This window comes from Malaclemys terrapin, chromosome 16 (assembly GCF_027887155.1).
Source record: "Malaclemys terrapin pileata isolate rMalTer1 chromosome 16, rMalTer1.hap1, whole genome shotgun sequence".
NCBI lineage: Eukaryota > Metazoa > Chordata > Testudines > Emydidae > Malaclemys > Malaclemys terrapin.
In genome coordinates this window covers 13,673,227-13,696,473 of record NC_071520.1, presented here as the reverse complement: position 1 = coordinate 13,696,473, position 23,247 = coordinate 13,673,227, and the positions used below count along the sequence as shown (strand labels likewise).

The 23,247-nt window shown below is 42.6% G+C and overlaps 1 protein-coding gene across 1 annotated transcript; it reads left to right on the top strand.

The window, feature by feature from the left end:
- The first annotated feature begins 4,154 nt into the window (after window positions 1-4,154).
- On the top strand, window positions 4,155-18,715 carry LOC128824645 (solute carrier family 2, facilitated glucose transporter member 11-like). The gene is made up of 12 exons (XM_054006380.1): window positions 4,155-4,259; window positions 5,609-5,707; window positions 7,575-7,735; window positions 8,858-8,982; window positions 10,640-10,769; window positions 10,914-11,062; window positions 11,488-11,675; window positions 13,031-13,141; window positions 13,218-13,319; window positions 14,585-14,660; window positions 17,016-17,143; window positions 17,462-18,715. The coding sequence occupies exons 1-12, from the start codon at window positions 4,236-4,238 to the stop codon at window positions 17,666-17,668; spliced, it is 1,500 nt and encodes a 499-aa protein (XP_053862355.1). The 5' UTR covers window positions 4,155-4,235; the 3' UTR covers window positions 17,669-18,715.
- The last annotated feature ends 4,532 nt before the right edge of the window (window positions 18,716-23,247 follow it).

The following is a 23,247-nucleotide window of genomic DNA, read 5'->3' as shown; positions in this document are numbered from 1 at the left end:
AGCACCCGGGTACCTGCACCCTTCCTCTCCTATGTGTCTATAAAACTGCACCAGTGACACAACCAGAGTTTAAATTACTACAAAACCCACATATCTGGTAGAGGAATGTGGAGGGGATGATGAGGTCTCTTCACACGTGGCAAAGAAGCTGGGTGGCAATTAATTGATCTTTGATTATTAGTGGTAAATATGCCCAATGGCCTGTGATGGGACGTTAGATGGGGTGGGATCTGAGTTACTACAGAGAATTCTTTCCGAGGTGCTGGCTGGTGAGTCTTGCCCACATGCTCAGGGTTTAGCTGATTGCCATATTTGGAGTCGGGAAGGAATTTTCCTCCAGGGCAGATTGGCAGAGGCCCTGGGGGTTTTTCGCCTTCCTCTGCAGCATGGGGCACGGGTCACTTGCTGGAGGATTCTCTGCACCTTGAGGTCTTTAAACCACCATTTGAGGACTTCAATAACTCACACATAGATTAGGGGTTTGTTACAGGAGTGGGTGGGTGAGATTCTGTGGCCTGCATTGTGCAGGAGGTCGGACTAGATCAGTGCTTCTCAAAGCCGGTCTGTCACTTTTTCAGAGAAAGCCCCTGGCGGGCCAGGCCAGTTTGTTTACCTGCTGCATCTGCAGGTTCAGCCGATCACGGCTCCCACTGGCCGCGGTTCACCACTCCAGGCCAATGGGGGCTGCGGGAAGGGCGGCCAGCACATCCCTCGGCATGCGCCACTTCCTGCAGCCCCCATTGGCCTGGAGCGGTGAACTGCGGCCAGTGGGAGCTGCAATCGGCCGAACCTGCGGACGCGGCAGGTAAACAAACCGTTCCGGACCACCAGGGGCTTTCTCTGAACAAGTGGCGGCCCGACTTTGAGAAGCACTGGACTAGATGATCATAATGGTCCCTTCTGACCTTAAAGTCTATGAGTCTATACTCCAGCACTACACTGACAGAACTGCAGCTCTGCCCCTGTAGCACTGGTAGTATAGTCACACAATAGAAAGACAAAGTAGAGCCCAAAGCATATAGGAAAAGTCTTATGACCAGTTAGTGAAAATCATTGTTATGGTATAATACTATCAAAAATTATATCACAAATTGTGCATTCATCACCATGATATAAAAAAATTTTTAGAAGGTTTGCGAAAAATCCAAAACTTGTAAATGAAAGAAAATTGTTTAAAATCTCAAGCCAATAAAATAACAGATATTTTTTAGAGCTTCTAAGTCTACACGCTCCTGCACACCAATAAAGAGTTAAAGTTGTTGGCAGGCAACAGGAGATGTGTGTAAAAATCTCCAACCACTTCTAATCACCATAACATTTAACTGGTACTATGGCATTCCAATAAACCACCTGTCATTGCTTGACTACATAACATATGTCAGTGGCTCTCAACCTTTCCAAACTACTGTGCCCCTTTCAGGAGTCTGATTTGTCTTGTGTGCCCCCAAACTTTCACCTCACCTGAAAACTACTTGTTTACAAAATCAGACATAAAAATACAAAAGTGTCACAGCCACACTAGTACTGAAAAATTGCTGACTTTCTAATTTTTACCATATAATTATAAAATAAATCAATTGGAATATAAATAGTGTACTTACATTTCAGTGTATAGTATATAGAGCAGTATAAATAAGTCATTGTCTCTCTAAAATTTTAGTTGTACTGTCTTTGCTAGCGCTTTCTATGTAGCCTGTTGTAAAAATAGGCAAATGTCTAGATAAGCTGATGTACCCCCCTAGAAGAGCTCTGCGTACCCCCAGGAGTACATGTACCCCTGGTTGAGAACAACTGACATGCGTAAGAAGTGATTTAAGCAGTTACCCAAGAACTGAAGAGTTTTGCTATTAACATGTACTTGTTTCTCATTATTTCTTTTGACTCATAGGCATTTGCAGTAAACCCCTCCAAAAATAAGTGAATTCTGTATTTGGTTTACTAGATTCTTAGCTGTAGGACTACACAGTGCAGATTAGTTGCAGGTGCCAAGGTGATGTAAAGCTCACCTTTGCCTCCTCCAATCCTAGACATGCTCTAGGCAGAGAAAGTCCCCGGCCATAAGTTAAAGCAGCCTGAAGGCTTCCAGGGGCTGACACAGCAGACAGGGATCAACCAAACACAAGAGAGTCCCAAACTTGCCCTTTCCCCCCAAACCATGCCTCTTACACAGGCTGCAGGAAGAGGGTGGTGTAGAACAGCAGTTCTCAAACTGTAGGTCGGGACCCCAAAATGGGTCACAACCCCATTGTAATGGGGTCGCCAGGGCTGGCTTAGACTTGCTGGGGCTCAGGGCTGAAGCCTGAGCCCCACTGCACAGGGCTGAAGCCAAAGCCCAAGGGATTCAGCCCTGGGCGGTGGGCTCAGGTTACAGGCCCCCTGGCTGGGGCTGATGCTCTTGGGCTTCAGCTTTGACCCCTACCCCGCGCAGGACAGTGGGAATCAGGCGGACTCAGGCTTTGGTCCCCACCGCCTGAGGTCATGCAGTAATTTTTGTTGTCAGAAGGGGGTCGTGGTGCAATGAAGTTTGAGAACCCCTGGTGAAGAAGACATTACTCTGGCACTAGGTCATGAGAGAATCCTCTGACACTAGGCTGACCTTCCCATGGTTGGATAGTGTGGTTTTAGGGCTTTTTTTGTGCCTGCAGCATAGAGCAAAGGAGTAGACAGCCCAGTGTGACAAATTGGGGAAATGTCTATCATTTCTTATTAATATTAATTGTTTATTACCCTGTTTCTCTGTTCAAACTGGAATTGTTACCCCCCTGAATGTGTAATCAAATCAAAGGAGGCTGCACGAGGGGGGCTGTTTAGGAACTCAGGAAGGGTAAACAATGATACAGATAAAAGAGCCCCGAACATACCCAGTGCAAAGGAGTTAAGACAACAATAGCTGGGACATCAACTGGAGGAAGAATCTACCTGGCTGGCACAATCCCAGTTAGGATGTGTTTCTCTTCCCAAGGCTCGGGGTGAGATCAAATGACCCACAAGGGTTAAAACGGTGTCCTGGCAGAAAGGATAGTGGGGGAAGGTCACCTCAGTTAGAAGCTGATAAAGGGATACAGAGTCAGCATGCAACAAGGCTGACACCCAAGACAGAATGGGTTCAGCAAGGGTCTTTAGCTGCGAGTCATCAGCAAGCAAACTGTAACTTGCCCCCATCTTCTCTGGGCACCAAGGCTAAGTCATATCTACCTAGGGGCTTGAGGAGAAAGCCAAGCGCAGGCAAGAGAATGTGTGTAGATGTCTCTGTTATTGTTGACTATTTCTCTAAGCTCTGTGTATAATTTGGGTAAAATATACCATACTTTATTTTGGAGAAACTGCTTTAGTGTCACTGCATGGTATTCCTGACCACAGGCTCCCAAAAAGAACTCCTGCAGGGTCCAAGCCTAGCTGGACCTACTAGGTAACATAGTTGGCAGCCAGAAACCCAGGCAGAGAGTGGCTGGATTGCAGGATCCTGTCCCAAGGAGAAATGGAAGAACAGACCAGCTGCCTGAAATGGATGTCCTCAGGGGACTGGGAAAGTGTCACAGGAGGGGCAACCTATCCAGAGACCATGACAACCAGGTACTGAACTTAATGATTAAGGATAAATTTGTGCCACCTTTCATCACCCTGGGGAGCACTTACTCCATTGCCTTCAGCTGGACTACTTTCATGAGTAAGTGATTCCAACGGTTAGAAAGAGTTGCAAAGCTGGACCCTAAATTACAGGGCATTTCATTCACAGTTCATATGACAGTACAGAACAGCGTATTTTTACTTCACAGCAACATAACTCATTGCACAAACTCTATATCAGGCACGTTCTAATTCAGATAAGTATTACTGCAGAGACACTTCCGAGTTTAGATCAGAGAACTAAAGTATTTTACAGTAACTGGCACATTTTAGGTTTTATGCTTGATCCATGTACCTCTTTCCCTTCCCAAATCAATGAGCACCCCATAGTGACTAATATTCTGAGATAGGGATAACTCTCCCTCCATTGGCTTAGATTAGACACATTCTCCTGAAATAGCTAACTCAACAGTTTTAAACCTTGTCCAGATACTGCAAAATATATAATAAAAAAAAAACAGTACAAAGTACAAATTTAACAGTAATCCCATGGTGCCAGTTCCTCATTGCCACACCTCAGACAAGGATGTAGACACAGAAATCAGTTCATTCATTTATAATAAAAGAGACCTACTAAGAACTGGGAACAGTAAGCCCTTTAACCAGAGATGTCCAGTTGCCTTTCAGACCTGGTGAGTACCCCGGGGTTTACCTTTTGCAGCTGGTGTTTTTAATGCTATCAGCACTTTAAAGATGACAAAACCAATATATCAATAGGAAGAATCTGCCTCCTACTCACTGAAAATTAAAGCTGGTCAAAACCAATAAAAATGATTTCGCACAAAAATTTGAAATTGTTTCCATTTCACAAGGTCGAAAATTTTCTGTCTCACACAATTTTTCATAATTTTAACCAACATGTTGAAATTTTTATAATTTTTTTTTCCTTTACTGAAAATTATTTGTTTTCTGTCTGAAGACTGAGCTTTTGGTAAATGAAATATCTCATTAATGATTTTGAAAATAATGTTGATATAAATGCTGATATAATTTCATTAAAATTTTGGTTAAAAATTGTGAAAAATGTAAGATGTCAATACTGTTGAAAATGTTTCTGTGATATTTCCATTAAGACTTCTTTAAAACAAATCTATGTATGTGACATGGCTTCTTTGAGTAACTGTTCTGCTGTCAGGATGGTTGAAGCAGAACACACTTTTTTAGATGATATCCTTTTAACAAGAAAAGTGAAAAAAATATTGGAACAAGGCTCCTACGTAGCTCGGAGGACAGTCTGGGAGACAATCAAGGGAATGGGAGAGTCATGAGGTGCTTATTCATTAGCACGTGGCATAAGAGAAAACACAAATAAAATATGTGACAATACAATCCCAATCATGCAAAGATCTTTTGGGAACAGCTGGAGATGGCATGAGTCCCATTCAGAATCCTGTGGCAGAGACCAAAAACAATTCTCTTCCCACAGCTACTACTTACATTAACCCTGGGAAGCCCCATAACATATCAGACTGTTGACAGGGAAACTCCAGGGTTTCCATGGCAGCAAAATGCAGTTCCTTGAGCTGCATGTAGAGAAAAAGTCAGATAACACACCTCTGGCCCCAGAGCAAGTAGAGGGAGAAAGAGTGTTTTCAGAACCAAGGCCCCACTTATGCTTTGCTACCATTTCAGTGAAGACAATACAGTATTCTTATTCTGTTCCTGTGAAGTTTCTTACATCTGCAAGAGTCTGTGACAACTGAGATATATTTCTGGAAAGTGAAAGACAAATATAAGGAACATCCTGGTCAAGGGCCGGCTCTACCATTTTTTGCCGCCTCAAGCAAAAAAAAAAAAAAAAAAAAAAAAAAAAAAAAAAAGGCTTGGACTGCCAAAGCACAAAAAAAAAAAAAGCCCCAAGAATGGACGGAATGTCGCCCCTTAGAATGTGCCGCCCCAGGCATGTGCTTGCTCTGCTGTTGCCTGCAGCCAGCCCTATCTTGGTCTTACCACAAGCTTAAAGAGTGTTTTTTCTTTGCAGATTAAGTACCAAAGGCTATTTCAAATTATCTTCGTTTTGGGAATTGGCGGATCCCTGCAAGTTGGCCTTCAAATTTCTATGATCACTTACACTTCTGTGGTAAGCAGTCTTAAGCAGCTAGAATACTCTTTGGTTGTGTGTGCAATGGGACTGCATGCTAGCTTGAGAATGCTCCTTCAAGGCAATCCACCAAGTGTTTACATTGCAACTATTCCTCCCTTTTCTATTCTATCCTGTAAGTCAGTGTTCCTCAAAGTGTACAAAATAATTGAGAGGAGAGGAGTGAAGTTGTATTTTCAGAATGCTTTATGCTATAGCTAGCTTTTCTTCTGACAGATGGTGCAGTCAGTAAGTTAAGGCAGTAGGGTTGTGCATTTCCTTATTGCATAGTGCTGAGACCTCAGAGTGGGTCTGTAAAGTAGGATTTTGCTTTACTTTACTTCTTAATGATGTATAAAGAAGACCTTAATGTGTTGGGTTTTTTTTTAATCTTCTGTTTTCATACACTGGAAATATTAGGAATGTCAAGTTTGGTCTTCCCAAGTTTTGCTGAAGGACACCTCTTGGGGTTCTCAGAGTGTGGGTTCTTTGAGGTCTCATGACATAAAGGGGAAGTGGTGTTGAATCTTTAATAAATAATAAAATAATAAAAATACTTAGCTCTTATAAGCTTCCTTCTTTTTCTAAAATACTCAGTAATGACTGGAATTCAATAGGTGTTAACACAAAACCAAGAGTCAGATCATGCCTGCCTAGATCCATGTGGTCTGAGGTCATGATGGGGGAGTGGATGAAGACAGGACAAGCTGGAGATGGCATAGATGGGACACTCATCATCCCGCTCCCGCCCTAAGGTTACCAGGAAAAACTAATAGATCCCCACATAGTGTTAACTTTTCTGTATAGCCCCCACACCCCTGTCTTTGGGAGTGCCTTCGGTAGGCCAAGAGACAGAAGAGACGAATCCCTGACATGAGGCACCCTTCACAGTTGTTCAGCTTACAGTCTCAAATTTTGTGATGTCATCCAGTAACTTCATTAATTCTCCAGTCACCAGAGTATGATCTAGGATAGACGAGATCTGCATTTCTAATGTAAAAAACTCACAAGCAAGCAAATGTAATAAAATAAAACAAATACCTTTCAGATCTTTTTTATACGTCCTAAAGAAGCAAAAAAGGGCAAAAGTCTAAATATATTTCCTTTGAAGGCAATGCCTTTTCTATGGGGATTCAATGTTATTCAGTGGACTTCACCTTACAGAGAAAGTAGAATTTTAAGGCTTCGGGACAGTGAAAGTGAAAATAAGGTGGGTAATCTCACTGTAAAAGCACTACCAGTCAACTGTTTAAGAGAGGATGGAGATTGAGGTGCACTTCAGAACTGCATGGGGAATTCTGAACTGTGTCTGACTTAAAGCCAATGTCATTACCCTCTTATTTTCATAGCTATAAATTAAATCACAATTTTTAATCAAATACAAGTAACATCTCTGCAGGGCCACCCAGAGGATTCAGGGGGCCTGGGGCAAAGCAATTTTGGGGGCCCCTTCCATAAAAAAAAGTTGCAATATTATAGAATACTATATTATTGTGGGGGGCCCTGCGGGGCCTGGGGCAAATTGCCCCACTTGCTCCCCCTGCCCCCCCCCGCCCCCGGGCAGCCCTGCATCTCTGGAATTTTTCACTCCACTCCAAATATATTAAACTCTCTCTGGCCTTTAGCTCCTAGCAGTTCCACAGTATGAAACAGAAAAGGAGCAATACAAAGATGATGTTCAAGGTCTCAGATTCAAGAACAGCAAAAAAAATTGGTGGAATTATGGGTTCTTTTTTAAACTATGTCTAATAGTAAGTCACCCACTTTTAACTTCTTTTAAATAGTGGCTGAAAATATGACAAATAACTAAGAACAATCCATTGGAGTCATGTTTATAGTTAATGAAAATCCCCTTTTTCTTTCCCAGCATGTTAAAAAGTTTATCAATGAAACCTGGCAAGAGCGATATGGCTCTCCTCTTCATCATGAGACCCTTATGTTGCTGTGGTCCTTCATTGTGTCTGTCTTCGGTATAGGGGGACTCTTGGGGTCTATGGGCAGTGGATACCTGACTAGAAAATATGGCAAGTACGTATATATAAAAACAAATTGCTAATCAAAAGTCATGAAACAATTAATGAGCGGTTGAGTCCTTGAGTGTGAAACATTCTTTTAGGTATCCTAGGATCAAACCATTTAGCACCTTGAAAGTAAGTATCAAGACCTTAAACTTGACATGGTATTCTATGGAAAGCTAGAAGAGTAAGAAGACTACTGGAGTGATATATTGATTAGGTAGACAGCTGCATTCAACATTCGTTGCAATTTCCTCAGGGCTGAGGCCTTCAACCCTGATAAGTTACATTGCTGTGGCCTAGATGGGAACTAACAAAGGCATCTATTATTGAGGCCTGGTTACCATCAGCAAGGAGGGGATGCTGTCTCCTAGCCAGCTGAAATGACAGAATGGGTTTCTTGGAGGTGCTACTAAGAGTTCAGCATCACTGAGAAGCACAGAAGTCCTCCTAGGCTGTGGTCTGACTTGGTGAGTTGTGGGTATTTCTTCAAGTGGAAGGGTTATGTCTCTAACGTCTTCTAAGTGTTTTCCTCTGCCAACCAACATAAAATCTGTGTTACTAGCCTTTAGCTTCAGCCAGCTCTTTTTCATCTATATTAACTCATCCAGCCTCTTAGATAGTTGGCTGACAACAGTATATTCCTAAATTGTGAAGACAGATAGAGTTGTAGGCCATGTGCATATTGTTGACATTTGAGCCCATTATGTCTCAGTTTTTCCTAGTACCTCCATGTAAATATTTAATAAGGGCTTGTCTACATTTAAAATGCTGCATGAGCGCAGCATCACCGCTGCAGCTCTTCAGTGAAGATGCTACCTATGCCCATGGGAGGGCTTCCCATAGGTGTAGGTAATCCACCTCCCTAAGAGGCGGTAGCTAGGTCAACGGGGAGAATTCTCCCATCAACCTAGTGCTGTCTATACTGGGGGTTAGGTGGCTTTAACTGTGTCACTCAGGGGTGTGGATTTTTCACACTCCTGTGCAATGGAGTTATACTGACCTAATTTCCTAGTGTAGACCAGGCCTAAGACTGGGGAGAGGTGTGCCCTGAGAGACTCTGCAAGTGATGGGCACAGTGGTGGAGGTGGGATTTGCCTTCAGTTTTATGCAAGTTTCTTTTGCACTGTTACAGAAAGAAATGTCTAGTGTGCAACAATCTGCTCATGCTAGCAGGTGCATTTGTCATGGGCTTCAGTAAGACAGCCAAGTCCTTTGAAATGATTCTGATTGGACGCTTACTATGCGGCATCAGTGCAGGTGAGACGTCTCATATAAGTCAATTCTCTTTCCTATCTCACAATGCTTTGTGTCTCTTCAAATTAGGATTTCCCTTTACTTTGACAACAAAATATCCAGATTCATCCTCAGTGGTGCAATGTCTCATTAGGTCATATGCACAGAAACAGCACACATGCTACAACCAACCATTCTTACGCGTATCAAAATGTTACCAATTCTGCTGCCAAAAAACAAAATTCTACTTTGAAGAAAAAAAAAATCCCTAGAGTAGCTAGAGGAAAGTTTGGGCTTACTGTATAATGTGTAATTTTCTTGATGGGAAAGAAATGAATAGACACATACTGTTCTTAGCCTACTTCAGTTACAATCTGTAATTCCAGCAGAATATGGTTCTGATCAATGATATTGGAAAACAAAACAGAGCACAGTTTAAATCTAATGTTCTCATAAAGCTCTCAAGAAAAACTCTATTCAGAGATTCACCCATTTTATTTTATCTCTGTAAAAATTCTCAGTACACTGTCTTTACCCGTCCCTCAACACATGAACTCCTTTGAGTTAGGAAAATGACCTGGGATAATCAATAAAAGTAATTCCTGGCAGGTGGCCCAGATGTCAATAAAAACTTCCCATGCTAATGCCATTATGTCTTGGATTTCTACCTACACAAAAGGATACCTATTTTACCTCTTTACCTTGGAAAGGAATCTCTTATTTTGAAACAAAAACTTTTGTAAACTTATGTAAGGCAATGTTGCATTGAATGGCAGCATTTATTTTTTATTTTTTATTTTTTTTGCCCATGTATTGGGATGCTCTGTAATTTCTTCTATGAGGAGCACCAGTCTCGCGCAGACAGAATTTCATCTGATTCAACAGAGTTTCATATCTTTATCACTTTTGCTACCATATGCTAACAGGAAGGACAATGTCAGAACCTTGTTTACTTTCATATCAAACAGAGGTATGCTGAGATCACAGTATTAAGGGAAACCTGTTACTTATCTAAAAGATGTAATATTTATTTTTAAATGCCTTTGTTTTCAGATTAAATATTTCACTCATTAAAAGATACAAAAAGCACGTTTTGCCCCAAATCTGCAACCTTAATAACGTAATGTGCAAAACAGATACACATGACAAAAATATTCATGATTTGCTCTGGAATCCAATATTGTTTGCTACAGAAATATCCCATAAAGTACTAAAAAAATGTACTTTACCAGCCCTTCTGATATATCACCTCAGAAAAGTTTGAGGCAAGAGGCATGTATGGTTTTAGAAGCAAATCGAATACTACTACAAGGTTTTCACTTGTTGAGCTTTGTAGTCTCTCATTTCCATTAAAAATCTTCTGCTGTCATTCACTGGAAGCATGATGATGATAATGATGATGATGCAACTCACAGGAAAACTCCTAATTTCTTACCCCCATTTTAAAAAAAACAGACTGCAGATTAGTGGTGCATGATGCACAAGGAGGATGGGATAAGAAAGAGCTTGCCCAACAGATGAAGAGTCAGCAAAGGCAGTTGATTGCTTGAGTCTTATTTGACCCCTTATTTAATATACAATAAACAAGTCATGAGGCAGTTTATATTCTGGCGGAACACAATTTTTTAATTTACACTATTTTATTTCCTATAACGGTCTTGTTTCGTCTCCTAAATTCAAGGTTTATGTATTTCTCTACATCCTCAATATGCTGGAGAGGTTTCCCCCAAGAAGCTGCGTGGATTTGCAAATTCTACTATCCCTCTTTTTGGGGCACTGGGAAAAACCCTTGGGCAAATTATGGGACAAAGGTAGAATACACTTACTTACTTACCTACCTTTATTTCTCTATATTCTTTATCTTTCTGTTCATAGTCTTCCATTTGCCCATGCATCTCTCAAAAAACAAAATCTGCTGAACTTTTATTTTATATTTACATTTTTATACTCCCCAGGGAGTATTTAGGAACTGAGTCATTGTGGCCGTTACTGATGGCCTCCTGTGGAATTGCAGCATTGGTCCAGCTGGTCACTCTGCCATTCTTTCCTGAGTCTCCACCCTACCTCCTGATGCATAAAGGAGATAAGGAAGGTTGCCTGAAAGGTAACAGAGAGTTCCCTGGTCCTCACTTTTATTTCTATTGTTTTTTTGGATTTGTGATGTTAATAGCACCCGTTAACGGGGCATGTGATATTAGGAGGTACCAAGTTTCCCACTGCCCATTACTAAGCTGATTCTGTGAATACAGATGACCTACAGATTTTGATACGGGTCTAAATTAGTAGATATAACCTTTTCTTTGTAAAATTCTGCATTAGGGGATGCTTTAGCTTTCTACCATTACCAGCTAACTTCATTATTGCATTGATCATTCTGATTGATTAATGAGACATGGCCTGTCAGTTCAATGGAATAATCAATGCAGGTACTGAACAATTAATGCATTATCTACTCAGTAATTCAATAGTTAACTGAATAACAAAGAGATGGACTAACATGATGGACTTTGTTCTCTTTCTCATGGACAGCCATGAAGCAGTTCTGGGGTGAAGGGACTCATCAAGCAGAGATTGATGACATGATGAAGGAAAAGGCTACAATGAAAAGCACCAAGATTCTCAGTGTCTTGGAGCTAATGAAAGAAGCATCCTTGCGTTGGCAGTTGTATACCATAATTATTATTATAGGTACCCTGCAGATTTGTGGCATCAATACAGTTGAGTTCTTCCTCACTTTAAGTCTCAAAACTATTAGGCAGCCTTGAAAATGCTACAGACTTGGTATAATTGGCATTTGGTTAACATGGGAGTCCATAGCATTTCAGAATCTCACCAAGCAATCTCAAATGTATATTTAAGAGAAAGGGTGATAGTTTTGAGTACTGCAAGCCTCCACACATCAGGGTTCGTGGGAAGGAAGAATATGTTCTACTATGACATTCTTGGATCTGTCCCTGCAGTGTCCGTAAATGTAGCTGTTTCTGATAGCTAGTGGGGATCAGCGGAGTGATAAGTACTGGGACTACCTCCCGCATATGTCAATATGTGCTGCAATTGTTAGCCACGGAAGGAAAGCACCTAACTCTATGCCAAGCTAACATGCAGTCTGTCTAGGATGGGGAGTAATGCAAGCACACAAACTTAAGAATCGAATGTCAAAATTATTACATAGGACTCATTTGCAAATTCCCACTGTGATGTGAGACTACTGGATTGAGGAGTATAAATATAAGGAGGTATCTTGAGCGACTATAGTGCAGGTCTATTTATGATACAATATCATCTGACAAATACAGGTCCCTAGAGCAGCAGCAGCAACAGCAGAAAACTGATAAAACCTGGTCAGCATCATATTCCACTCCATCCTTGTGTATAAGGATTGCACACACAAGCAGCACAGATTAAAAGGGAACAATTCCGTATTGCAATGTTTCACCACCACATTACAATGCTGCATTGCATGGAGAAAGGTTCTTAACTCACCCTCAAACAATCTATTCAAACACTACTTCCCAAATGAGTAGTAGACATTCACTGGAGCAACTGCCATACTTACAAACAGGAGCAGAGCCCCACCATTATTTCAATACTGCAGAGATCATTCCTTCTTACGTATAGTGGCTGATCTTCCCTGACAAGCAGTCTGTGTGTGTGAGAGAATACCACTTGCCCTGTAAAATGGGTTCCGCTTAAAAACACTGAGTTCCTAAGGAAGAAATACACCATTCCTTTCAGACTACAAGTCTTTAAAAAGCACATAATGATGCATGTCTATTAAGAACTGATGAAACCTCAGCAACTGATGGTCTCACTGTCACAGGGTTTTAGCTACTGTAATTTTTTAATAGTAAAATATTTTAATTTCATAACATTTTACAATGTTTTCATCTTTCAATAATACAAAGTCTCACACCTACCCAACTTTATGTAGAAGTGCAACATTACAACTCTGAACAGCAGAGACCAATCATGGTTCTCACTGGAGAATAGCAATTGTTTATCTGGTGCCAGGCACAGTGTCACACAAATATATGTAAGAGGTAATTTACTTTTTTTTAATTGCATTTTCTAGATCTATGTTTATGCTTTTGAAGTGCTCCATGTGGCTGGGTTTGATGAAGACATCATCCCCTACATGTCACTGAGTGTTAGTCTATGTGAACTCTTCTCTTCTATACTCTGCGTAAGTAAAATTACACTGGGAATTGGTCAGAATTTGCTCCATCTGCTATTACATCAATGTGATTTGTATCCCTCAGAGCATCATCATTGAGCACTTTGGCAGAAAGAGGCTGCTTTGCGGGGGCTATGGGATAACGGCTTTAATACTGGCTGGCCTCACAGTAACTCTCGCCCTGCAGGTGAGGAAACTCTTTTCAATGAGTTCTTTTCCAATATCAACCCTGTTTCTAACCCTTCCCATCAATAGTTCTACTGGCTATAAAAAAGTCCAGTTGGCTCTAGTACCCCCAAAATAACTTCTGCTACCATGATGGCAGAGCTAGTAGTCGCTAAAGTTTGTCATGAGACTCCCCCAGTCTTCCTCACACTCTGATACAGACAGGGCTGAACCTCATGCAGATTCAATCTTGATTATCCTTCTTCTTTTATGGCCTGTGAATGTGGCTACTGTTAGCACAGTCTGCTGTATTCCTCCCTCCATTACAGAGGGACCCAGCCAAAATGGTTAAAAGCTAAATCTGATCTCAACAATACTAGTATCATTGCTGTTGCTCCTTCAGGGACAGGGCTCTTGTGATACCAGCACTCCTGGAAGAGGAGCTGCTCCAAACTGCTACCTTACCCAGTGCCTCCCACTCCTGTTTCATTCATGATGGATCAGTGTAGCTACAGAATCACTGGTTCAGGCTCCACCCTTCCTTGTGACCAACCCTCTGTGCACTATGGTGCAGGGACTCTTCTCTACATGGGGATGTGATCCATGGAGTGCAGGAGGTACAGCTCTCCTGAACAGGCTTCCAAAAGCTTTCTTCCACCCCTGCACAGCAGGCAGGATCTGCTGCATCCAGGGACCTCCGTGTATGTTGAAGGGGCTACAGAGGCAAGACTTGCCCTTAAAGAGGTGCCCTCAACAAAAATGGAATTTTGCCCTTTTTGTTTGTTTCTTTCTTTATAGCGTACAAGGAGGCCTTGAAGGTTCTCTTTTGTTCAATGATTCTTCTGTCCATTCAAAATTCAGGTCTTATACCCTGGATTTATAGACAACTGGACAACTTGGAGATCAACCACAAAGAATCTATGCAAGGACAACATGATTATAGGAAAGGGAAAGTGATTTTTAGTCACCCTGCTTAAAGCTTGTTTTTGTTCATACCCATTTAACTTCAACACATGGGAGAAAAGCCTTTCATTAAGGAATCAAGACCTTCACCCCTTCAACAAGGCATGAGAAAGATCTCTCATCTGGACTGTGAACTAACGAGTCCTTAACAAAAGCAGGGAAGACAATTTGGTATTCTTCATATTTCTAAAGTTAAGAAAAAGAAAAGCAAACAGAATTTGGGAGGTGGGGAGAGAAGGGGCAGTGGGAAAACGAGGCCAGGGAAACGAGGAACTATTTGTCACTAGTTGAACAGACATCACTAAGCTTTGTTTTCCTCTCTAGGACTGGTTCTTCTGGATGCCATATTGCAGCCTCTGTCTTATTTTGTTGTATGTGATCTTCTTTGGAATTGGGCCAGGTGAGTAGTTAGTTCAACAGAGAGGGAGAGAGACAGGAACCAGGCCACGTGAGTTCAATAATATAGTAAGGAGACAGGGAAAACAAATAGCATATGCCATTAAGTATATGTGGAGTAACAGCAGAATCCAGAATGCTAATATGCACAAGGATAGGGAAAGAACAGAACTAGACCACATGAATACATCTTCTTAGAGGAAGGAGGGAGGGAAGAGGCTTAACTATTTGAGTGCATTAACCTGAGAGCAGAGCCCAAGTGAAGGAAATTGCTGACCTTACTTTATTGATATTACCTTAGAGGCTCAGGAAATAGTTTTCTCCAGCTCAGAAGGTCTCTTTCCCCTGCTCCCCAAAATATGTCATCTATGGCACTGATTCTGTAACAGCACATGGCCTCCCAGGAGTTCTCAAACTGTGGTTTGGAACCCCAAAGTGGGTCACAACCCCATTTTAATGGGGTCAACAGGGCAGGCGTTAAACTTGCTGGGGCCTGGGGCTGAAGCCTGAGCCCCACCGCCTGGGCCTAAAGCCAAAGCCTGAGGGCTTCAGCCCTGCGCGGCAGGGCTCAGGTTACAGGCCCCCTGCCCAGAACTGAAGTCCTTTGACTCCCTCCCTCCCCAAGTAATCAGAAGGGGGTCCCGGTGCAATGAAGTTTGAGAACCCCCATATTGGCAACATGAACTCAATAAATAAAACAGGAGAACAAGCAATTCTAGTTCACCTAAGGCACTCTTTGATCAAGTATTAGCCCCAAATATTATTTAACATTAGGCACAGGCATACTAATTTTGCTTAATTTTGAACACTCTTGAACATCATAGGTTTAGTAGCAAGACACAGACTTAAAAGTTATTGGCCTTGTGTTTTGCTAAACAGAGAACAAAGAAGGTGCACAGAGAAAAAAATATTCATGGAAAAAACAGGGTGATAAGACAGAATAGAGAGCAGGCAGAGTGAAAAACAGACAGAGAGAGAATGGAAAAAAGAGGAAAAGTTTTAAAATACATCGCATGATGTCAAGTATCAGGGGGTAGCCGTGTTAGTCTGTATCTACAAAAACAACAAGGAGTCTGGTGGCACCTTAAAGACTAACAGATTTATTTGGGCATAAGCTTTCGTGAGTAAAAACCTCACTTCTTCGGGGCATACATGTGCCCAGAGTAGATAATTCATTTGTGACAGAGCAGCGATACTCAGACCTCAGTGGTTCAGGAGCCAAATTACTGATCAACATTACCCAAAAGAGCCACAGTCGTGTGAATTCATTATATATAATTTTCACAGCAAAATGACTGACCAGGTGTTCTACAATTGGTTAATAACATAGTATAAGCATCCTGATTGGTTAATAATTAAATCACTCAGTGGTTTAATATCATGTGCTGCAAAGAGCTGCAGGAAACACATTAAAGAGCCATTTGTGGCTCCCGAGCTTTAGTCTGAGTATCACTGTGCTAGAGTAGCTTTTGGGGTGACTCTTCTTTCACTGATACATACTGCAGGCTTCCTGTTACCTAGAAAAGTCTGTTCGGTTTCAGCTGCCTTCCCTTCCCCTGGCGGGAAGCATGGTTTGCTAAATCACAGTTGTTTCGTTAGTCCTGGGACCTCAAAACATAATTTGAAGCATTCCCTAATGCCAAACTCCATGAGGGTCATCCATGCCTATTAATACCATCTATTACTTTGGGACATTAAAAAGGGAGAGTTCCATAGTCCTATAACAACAACAAAATAATGATGATAATAATAATAAGCACTTGTATAACATTTTTCATGGCAGACCGTCAAACTGTTACAAACATTCATCCTCACATCTTCCCAGTGAGTTAATTACCATTTAAAAACTGAACATTTGCTACATAGTAGAATGAGAGATACCACGGTAGTAACTCAGATGCCAGTGTGGAGTAACTGTGGGTATTTTCTGTCTTCGTAATGGCAACACATCCTTTACATGTAGGGACATTGAGGCAGAGAGATTAAGGCATATATTCAGTAATGTACTTAAGGATGTGCCAATGAGTTGTCCCAATGATTTAAATGAGATTACTCCTATACTTCCCAAATTGGGGCCTAAATGGCTTGTCCATGGGCACACAATGAGTCTGTGGAGAAAAAGAAATCAGAACTCACAAGATCCTAGCTTTCAGCTCTATATTCAGTATGCATCCCATACAACCTCTTACCTTGGCCATTACATTAGCAAGATGGTTTGGTTATCTATTTTCACCAACAACTTTTACTGAAAGTTTTTTTCAGTGGAGGGAGAGAGGAAAGAAAGAAGGTGAAGGGAAACAGAGTAGCTAAGAAAACAACACAGCAATTATTACTTATTCATGTTTCATCTTCCTTTCAGCTGGGGCCACAATATCCATTAGGGTTGAAATCTTTGACCAATCATCCAGACCATCTGCCTTTGTGATTGGTGCGGCCCTCAACTGGGTTGGAATCTTTGTGATTTGGATGATTTTCCCATTCATTGTGGTGAGTGATTCTAACTGGAACATTTCCCAACTGTTTCTAATTTAAACCACCTTGGGAGGTTTGCAGGAAAATGGGGATGAATAAAGAGCAGTAAAGCACAATGCTGGGTCAGTTTGGAATCTTTTGGCTCCTGCTCTATGGAGACCACTTACGTAACAGAGGTGGTGCATTTCAGTTTTAGACTGATCTCAAACTCAAACATGTAAAGAATGATTTCTCCTTTATTTAAACATTATCTGACTTCAAAGATATAAAGTCACATTCAAGAATCTGAAAGTCAGAAGATTTGTTCATATTTCTCTCAATTTTTTTCCCCAGGAGAGTCTTGGTCAGTTCTTCTTCCTCATCTTTATGGGGGTTCTTGTCACTTCCGGGATCTTTATCTACCTGTTGCTTCCAGAAACAAAAGGAAAGTCTATCACCGAAATCCAAGAGGAATTCAATAAGTTAAATTTTAGGAAGAAATATGTCCCAGCCATGGAGAAGAACATCAGTGAAGATTATACTTTCTGCACTCAGCTCTGATTGGCCATCAAAGGGAGTCAGCAAAAGGAAGAAAGAAGAGACATTAGTGACTTTCAGACTGGAAAGTAAAGCCACCCTGGACAGTCAGCTTTAGTATCTTTAATTGGACCAACTTCTGTTGGTGAGAGGGATAAGCTTTCAAGCCACACAGAGCCTGAGGAAGAGTCTCTCTCACCAACAGAAGTTGGTCCAGTAAAAGATATTATCTCAACCCACCTTCTCTCTCTAATGTCCTGGGACCAAGTGCTGCTCTCCAGTCAACTCAGAAACAGGATGATGTCTGTTAGTAACAGATCCAGCGCTCAAGACTGGAATGACTGAGAACTCTGGCTTAACTTGGTGAACTGTAAATCTTCTTTTATACCATCTATCAATGAATCAAAGGTTGGCATTATGTTAAAACTTTTAAACAACTCTCAGCTGAACCATGAGTAAAGAGAGGAAATAGAAACCCACCTCTTCCAAAGTGACTTGCAATTGTCATTTTACAATACAAAACTGGGAATAGTGAAGTTATTTGGTTGCTAAGGTTTAGGCAGTGATAGATCCAAGAAAAAGTGAAAAAAAAGAGGAGGGAAAATCCATTGTTCTTTTTGGCCCATCTTTGAATGGGAAAATTTTTGATTCACATCACAAAAGGATAAGAGCTCAGATAACTCTCCATAAAAGATGGTGTTATAGGCAGAACTAAGGTTGCTCAATACTTTCCATTCTAAGATTCTGCTTTCAGTTGCTCATAACTTTGCCAAACAAACTGTTCTGACTGAAATTTTCCATGCCTCAGGCTGATTTCCCCCAACCCCTCACATTCCCCGCTTTTTTAACCTTTAAATTTCAGTTAAAGAGTTCAGATGTTGGCAAAAATGAGATTAGATAAAAATGTTGTTTTCCCCATGTTAAAAAAAATTCTTACAGCAGTTTTGTTGAGAAGTTCTACCAAGTCCATCCTTTGAAGAAAGGAGTTAACATTTGTCAGGATGGCCATCCAAGTGTCAGGAATGTGCCTTTTGCTCTCCCCATGTACCTGTGCTAGACAGTTTTGGCACCCCTGTCATGAGGTACTCCTGTGTGCCAAAAATGCTAACAAGGGGTATGAACCAGAAGAAAAAGCCTTGTGTAAGAGTCTCAGCTGTTTTCACAACTGATTCCACCTTATCATTTCTCTGCGGGTATGCTGGAGAGATGGTGTGGTGGTCAAACTCCCATTTACATGCAAATTCCTGGAATTCTTCCAAGCCAAACAGGAGTCTGTTGTCACTGAGTACAGAATCTAGAATGTCATATCTCACAGAGTGGGTCTTCAGTTTGCCAAACATTGATTTCCTTTTTGTATCAGGTAGGGCATCAACCTCCAAAAACTGGGACTAGTAATCCACTGTAGCCAAGTATTGGTTTTCCTTGAAGGTAAGCAAGTCCTCTCTGACCTTTTCCCAGGGTTGAGTGGGCAGTTCATATAGTAACAGAATCTCTCACCCTTCTAAGGAGTTCAGTTATGTATTCATTCCTTGCCAGTGAACACCCTCTCAAGTCCATCTAAGACAACTGTCAATGCCAAGGTATAAGGCATATTTTTTTGCATGATATCCTTGCATAATGAGGCAGGGACAATAGCTTTGTCCTCAAAATACGATTCCATCCTGCACACTCAGCTCATTTTTAATTTGAAAATACAGTTCTGCTCCTATCAGTACTTGGCTTTTGTCTTCTGGCCACCCTGCTAGTATCTCTAGACTGCCTGTAGTTGGATGTCCTTTTCTGTAACCTCTTTGATTTCCATCAGCTTCGCTGTTGAAACTGGGAGATAATGCAGCATGTGAATGGATACAATGTTCTGATCCCCTTCCCCAAGCTCACGGATGGTGGGTAAATGCCCTGCTCAGGTGTCAACTAACACCAGTAATCTGCCTGGACATTATCTCTGCCTGGTGGACTGGAGGCACATCCACATGCACTGCAATCTCTTTGGAACATTAAGAAGGGGCCTTGCCATAATTACACTATTCCTGGGTGGCCATAGGTGTACTGATGGAATCACTCCACTCTAAATATCACAGCCAGAAGCTCTTTTTGGGGATATCCCTGTTCAATCTGATAGGGTTCTGCTGGCATAAGTGACTGACTGCTCCTGCACCCAGTCCCTTTCTCCAATGCATCACCTTGGAGTGTCAGTGGCTCTCCTGGCTGGTAGTCCCTCAGGACCAGGGCATCCGTTCTGGTTCAGTATGTAATATGCTTGCTGTTAGGGACCTGCCCAGTCCCACTCAGCATCCTGCCTTTTGAGCTGATGTATGGGTTCCACTATTGTAGCCACATGTGAATAGAACTTGGACAGAAAATGTATCATTCCTATGAAGCACTGTACCTCTCTCACATCCAGTGGAGCTGGCATGTCTGACTGACTTAATCTTCTTGGGATCTATTTTTAGTCCCTCTGCTGTAAGTGGATGTCCAGTGTAGCTCACCTCCTGCTGAGTTACATTTTTTCTGAGTTGAGTTTTACATTCATGTCCCTGCATCACTGTAGAAGAGTTTGTTGTTTTCTGTCTTGTTCAGCTTCTGTGACATTGCTACCTTCATCTGGAATGTGGATATCATCTGCAGTTATTTTCACCCTAGGCAGTCCTTCCAGCACTTGGGTGATTCTTATCTGGCACACCTCTGGGACACGGTTTATGTCCATTAACATGTGCAGCCATTTGCAGCAAAGGTTGTGAGCATGCTGGACTCTATCAAGGTTTATTTGCCAAACCATTCCTCACAACACAGAGTATAAAAATTCTGGCCATGAAGAGTTCTGGCAAGATGTGATCAATTGTGGATAGTGGCATTTTTTTCAATGTCCAGTTCAGTGGCTTTGAATCTATGCAGACACGTGATTTGCCTGATGGCTTTTTTACCACCACCATGTTGCTTATCCAGGCTGTACTGGTCTCTACCGGTGCTAGGATACTCCTGCTCTACAGACTTTCAAGCTCATTGCATACTAGATTATGTAGTGCCATCAGCATTTTCCTTTGAGGTAAGCACACAAGTTCCACTGTGGGGTCTACTTTCAGTCTTAGCTTTCCTTCGAGGCACCCTTTGCCGTTGAAAACATCCATATGCTTTTAAAGTTGTCTCCATTGTCTATGAGACTCCCCCTTTTGCTTCTTGCACTGCAGCTACAAAACTCTGAAGCTGCACCCAGATCAGATCCATGGTTTGTATGGCTGCATTTCCCAAGAGGAGTCTGTAGGGCTTGCCATCCACCACCACAAACTTCAATTGGTACCATTTCTTATTTTTCAGGTAAGTTATTACAAAGTCACATTTTCCTACGGGCTACATTATGTTCTCATTGTACATTGTTAGATTGTGCCTGTTCTTTGTAATGGGTTTATTCAAGTGCAATTCACACTGAGGAATTTCACTGAAGGGGGTCCTGCCATCCAGCTGAAATAGCACAGGGCATTTCTCTATTAACATTGTTACATGCACAGAGGTTGATATTGTTCCTTATTGCTTTCCTGTCCTGACAGCCTGAACCTGCTACGTTCTCAGACTGAAGGAAAGAGTCATGATATCATCCCTGCTATCTGATGTGTAGCATCACCTCTCTTGTACAAGTCTGACTAATCTTTGAGACCTGGCTCTGCTCTTGCATGTACTGCTAAAATGGTCCAACTTGACACAACACAATGCTATCCTAGTGCAGGGCACTTCTCCTTTACCTGCTCATGCTGTCTTCCGCAGTAAATGCATCACACAATGGAAATGGAACACTGGCCACCTGGTCGTCTTTGCGGTTGTCTCACTGCATGTACTTCTGGGGGTGTTGTGCCTCCTATGCTTTCATCCTCTCTCTTGAGGCTTCTGCTGCATGCCCCATGTCTAAGCATCTGTTTAATACGAGATTGCCTTCCTGACACAGGCAGTGGATGTAAGAGGCTTGGGGAGGCTAAGCCTCCCCAAATAGGGCAAGAAATGTCAGATGCGGGCCGCCAGCTGCTGCCGGAAGCTCCCAAGAACTGAGGAGACCACTGGTGCCCAGACCATGGCCCCACCCCTACTCTGTCCCAAGGCCCTGTCCCTGCTCAGCCTCTTCCCCTGTGGCCCTGCCCATACTGCACCTCTTCCCCCCGAGGCCCCACCTTCACTCTGCCTCTTCCTGCCCTCGCTCCGCCTCTTTCCTTGAGGCCCCCTGCAGCCCGCCACTCGCGGCTCTCTGCCCCCTCTCCAAGTTTCTCACTCTTAAGGCAGGAAGGAGCAGAAAGGAGTGAGTGGGGGGGGCTAGGTGGAGGGGGTGAAGAGGAGAGAGCAATGGGTGGAGGCAGGGTGGGGCAGGGCCTTGGGGCACAGTAGGGGTGAAGCATGGGCAGGGCCTTGGGTAGAGCAGGGGGCATGGCCCCAGTCTGGGTGCCGATGGCCCCTCCCATTTCCAGGGAGCTTCTGCCACTCATGCCCAGCCTCCCCAAACACAGAATTCATGTGCCACCTATGCTTCCTGGGGCAGCTACTCCCACAGATGGTGTTCCCAAGTGCTTCAGACTATCCTGTCCCAAATCAGGGAGTCTGTCAAGTCCCCAAATGTGCATGTAGCAGCCTGTGTAAGGCTGCAACATAGGGGTCTATCCCTCCCTTTGGACTGGTTTGTAGTGAAAAACTTGTGTCACTCCACACTTTTGTTCTGCTTTGGGGGACAATAGTTTCCCAAGGCTCCTAGGCCTGCTGTGAGGCTTGAGGCAGTGGTGAAGATCTCTCTGCCTTGCTCCTCAATATGATAAAATAGTTTTACTTTTCCATTGTAGTCTCCCTGCCTGACTAGGTCTGTGTACAGGTCAAACTCCTCCTTCCACCAGGTCCATAGTCTAACAAGTTCTATGTCTTCAAAATCCAGGGCTTCAAACCAAACTCTATGGCTCACACTCCCCGCTGTTGCATTTCAGAGAACTCACAGCTCTGACACTGCTACAATGTTTTATTTGAAAAGTATGAAGCTGAATCCAAGTTAAGTTCAACAAATGGAACTTTGCTCTATCCATGTGGCTTCCAGCCTAACTTCCTGCATTTCCTGTTCCACTGGTGTCCTGTCAATAAGTCTCCCTAGGGAACAAGGGCCCTCTAACTCCAGTTCCAGTGTTCATGATACAGAGGAAGAAGCTGTCTGACTGGAATGCAGAGAAATGAGGGGGATTGGCAGGAGCCAGATGGTGGGAAAGAGCAGAGGGAGAGAGGGACAGGAGCTGGAGAGGAAGGAGCCAGTGGGTGAGGGCCAGCAGCAGATGGGGATGGGGACAGAAGCCATGAGGGACTGTGAACATTTTATTTAAGGACATGCCAAGCATCATATAGGAACTCTATGACCGAGATAGAGGCAGGGATAGAATACAGTTCTCCATGGCAGTATTAAACTTGTTGAACTATGAGATCATCCTTTCTTTTTCTGCAATTCCCTGGCTCATTCACTGCACACCTTCCAAAATTTGCAAATAATGAGGCAAGGTTCCTACAGACGACACAACCCTGATTTATTCTCAGGAGCACCATCCATCCTGCACTCTCAGTGAGGCTCGGGGTCCAGCAAAATAGATGAATTTTTT

Bases quoted from the DNA above. Each gene is read 5' to 3' on its own strand.
- LOC128824645 (XM_054006380.1), top strand. From the start codon at position 4,236: ATGTCCAGTTGCCTTTCAGACCTG. The intron at 5,708-7,574 runs GTAAGCAGTCTT...TTTCTTTCCCAG, and splicing joins TGATCACTTACACTTCTGTG to CATGTTAAAAAGTTTATCAA. The intron at 11,063-11,487 runs GTAACAGAGAGT...TCTCATGGACAG, and splicing joins TAAGGAAGGTTGCCTGAAAG to CCATGAAGCAGTTCTGGGGT.